The 3,105-nt window shown below is 31.6% G+C and overlaps 1 protein-coding gene across 1 annotated transcript; it reads left to right on the forward strand.

Annotated features, from left to right (window-relative positions):
• The first annotated feature begins 359 nt into the window (after window positions 1–359).
• LOC145064234 (uncharacterized) lies at window positions 360–1,112 on the forward strand. The gene is made up of 2 exons (XM_079011719.1): window positions 360–637; window positions 974–1,112. The coding sequence occupies exons 1-2, from the start codon at window positions 360–362 to the stop codon at window positions 1,110–1,112; spliced, it is 417 nt and encodes a 138-aa protein (XP_078867845.1).
• The last annotated feature ends 1,993 nt before the right edge of the window (window positions 1,113–3,105 follow it).

A 3,105-nucleotide genomic window follows, 5' to 3' on the forward strand; every position in this document is an offset into this window, starting at 1 on the left:
TAGAGCATTCTACACTCCTTGTGGTTGTCATAGTTTAAATTTAGTAATTTGTGATATGGTTAATTCGTGTGAAAAAGCTAGTGAATTTTTGGAGTTATACAACGTATATATTCGATATTTGCTTCATCAACTCAAAGGTGGAAATATTACAAGATAATATATCAAACCTAACACTTAAATCATTATCGCAAACTCATTGGGAAAGTAGGGTAGAAAGTGTAAAAGCAATTAGATTTCAAGCACCACAATTAAGAAAAGCACTTTTACAATTATCTAAAAATTGTGGAGATCCAAAAATTAAAAGTGAGGCTATATGTTTAGCTACATATGAACTTGAAAACTATGAATTTTTATTAGAAATGATTATTTGGTATGATGTTTTGTTTGCTATTAACACTGTGAGTAAAAGCTTGCAAGCAAATAATATGTGTATCGATGATGCTATAGATCAACTAAATGGACTTTTGTGTTTCTTTGAAGAATATAGAGAAAACGGATTTGAAAAAGCTTTAGATTATGCAAAAGAATTGGCTTTAGAAATGAATGTAAAACCAGAATTTCGTGAAAAGCGTATGATTCAAAGAAATAGACGATATGATGAAAATGTTGCTAATGAAACTATTAAAACTCCTATTCAGTTAATTAAAACTGATTACTTTTTATATATAGTAGATAAAGCCATTATTTCACTAAAAAGTAGATTTGAGCAATTTAACGAGTTTAAAAATATTTTTGGTTTTCTATTTAGTATAAAAAAATTAAAATCATTTGATGAAAATACTTTAAAAAAACATTGTTTAAATCTTGAAAAAACTTTAATGCATGAAGATAGCTTAGATATTAATGGTTTAGATTTATTTCATGAACTAAAACTTTTAAGACATATTGTACATTTAGAACGTGATACAATTATTAATATACTTAATTACATTAAAAAAATTAGTTCTTTTCTAAATGCATATGTTGCCTATAGGATTATGTTAACTATTCCTGTAACCGTTGCCTCTGCAGAAAGAAGTTTTTCTAAATTAAAACTATTAAAAAATTATTTAAGATCTACAATGTCACAAGAAAGATTAAATGGATTAGCAATTTTATCAATTGAAAAATAGTTAGTAAAAGAATTGATTAGGAAAATTTCATTAAAGAATTTGCATCTAAAAAAGCTAAAAAAATTAACTTTATGTCATAAAATATATTCACAAAAAACTTATACATAAAAAAAAATTAACTCCGCCATTTGTAAACTTTTTAGTTTATTATTGCCGGTCCCAAGCCCGGATAAAGGAGGAGGGTTTATAACATTAAGTATAGTAAATGTCAAAGGGCCCCAAATTTTTGGTTCGCTTAGAGCCCCCAAACTCGTTGAGCTAGACCTGATACTACCAGAAGCACAGGACTCACACTTGGATCAAGAAAAGTCACAAGGTTACCAAGAAGCTAGTAATTGATTCCGTTTTATTCATGTATATCATTACCATCATTTCGGTAATGACTCAGAGGATGATTGTTTTTCCGACCCTAGTGGTCATATCAAACCGAGTCTGAAATAGACGAGTATGTTACATGGTTCAGAGAACCAAGATCGATGTAACATCCGACCTAATCCAGGAAATTAAATTATGAAAGATAATCAAGGAGATCAATAGAAGTATCACAATCACTGTTATAGTAAAGAATTTTGTACCCCGAAGTGCTATATACTAGAATATGATTATATTACATTAGAACATGAAGGAAGGTTACTTACATAATAGTATTATACAATTAGAGACGAGAGTTTGGTTCGTTGTATGTTTCTTGCGTTATGCAATTGAAAGTAATTGGACTATGACCATTCGAATTGTGGTTATAATAAAAGTAAAAATTTTACCTTGGGTTTAGTATATAAACCAAGAAGGAGCAGGAGTCTACAATGAGAATTGAGTTTTAACTCAAAGATTAGGATCGAAGGCCCAATAGAGAATGATGAGAGGGTGCAAGTTTGAGCATCGCTAGTAACTAAGAAGTTTGAAGAGTTTGACAATCGTTTGGCAAACCAAAACTTAAATATCGTACATTTTCGATTACCACAAAGGAAGTAAGTTAGGACTCGAAAGTTGTGACTAGTAATTTTCTCATAAACTCTAAATTTTCTCACATCTTATTTGATTTCGTTGCCTCAGATTCCTTCGTGCCTTATAAATTTGCACATTCTTTTCAAATTGCTTGTTACGCAATTGTCCAATCATTTCATATAGATAACATATGAAGTATATCATTACTTGCTGATAAAGTCTATAGGGATAGTGTCATGGGAATTTAAGGTTGTAATCTTTTTGCTAACCTATTTCCTATCTCCTTGCCCAACTTTGATATTATTCTCGGCATGGATTGGTTTTCAAAGAACCACGCAGGACTCTTGTGCTACGAAGAGATTGTATGCATCCTTATCAAAAAGAGGATTATATTTATGTCTACATTGAAAATAATAACTTCTTTCTTAAAAACTCATAAATTTATATCGAAGGGATATTCTACTTATCCGGCTAATGCAATTGATATCTCAAGAGAGGAGAAGAAAATTGTAAATGATGTTTCCATTATTAATGAAAATTTTCATTATCTTTCCGACGAATTGCCTGGACTACCCCGAATAGGCAAGTAGAATTCCGAATTCACCTTATGCCTGGTGCTACTCCAATTGCCAAAGACTGCTATATAGAATAATAGCATTTGGATAATAGTCGACAGATTGACTAAGAGTGCACATTTCTCGCCATGCGTGAAACGACTCCAATGGAAAAATACGTACAAGTATACTTGGATGAAACGTGAATTAGGATCTCGAGTTGCTCTTAGTACAACTTATCATCCTCAGACAAATGGTCAGAAGAAGAGAGCAATCCAAACAGTAGAAAATATACAGAAGGTATATGAAGTACTGTATGAGCGTAAATGTCATACTCAAATATGTTGGCATAACGTAGGACAGAATATCTTTGGAGGCTCTGAAATGATTCAAGACATCACTAACAAGATACAAATTGTCCGAGAAAGAATGAAAGCGGCCCAGGATCGACAGAGGTCCTATGCAGAAAAGAGGAGATGACCCGTAGAATTCCG

Source organism: Lactuca serriola, chromosome 7 (genome assembly GCF_051521515.1).
Source record: "Lactuca serriola cultivar US96UC23 chromosome 7, Lser_US96UC23_V15, whole genome shotgun sequence".
Classification (NCBI taxonomy): Eukaryota; Viridiplantae; Streptophyta; class Magnoliopsida; order Asterales; family Asteraceae; genus Lactuca; species Lactuca serriola.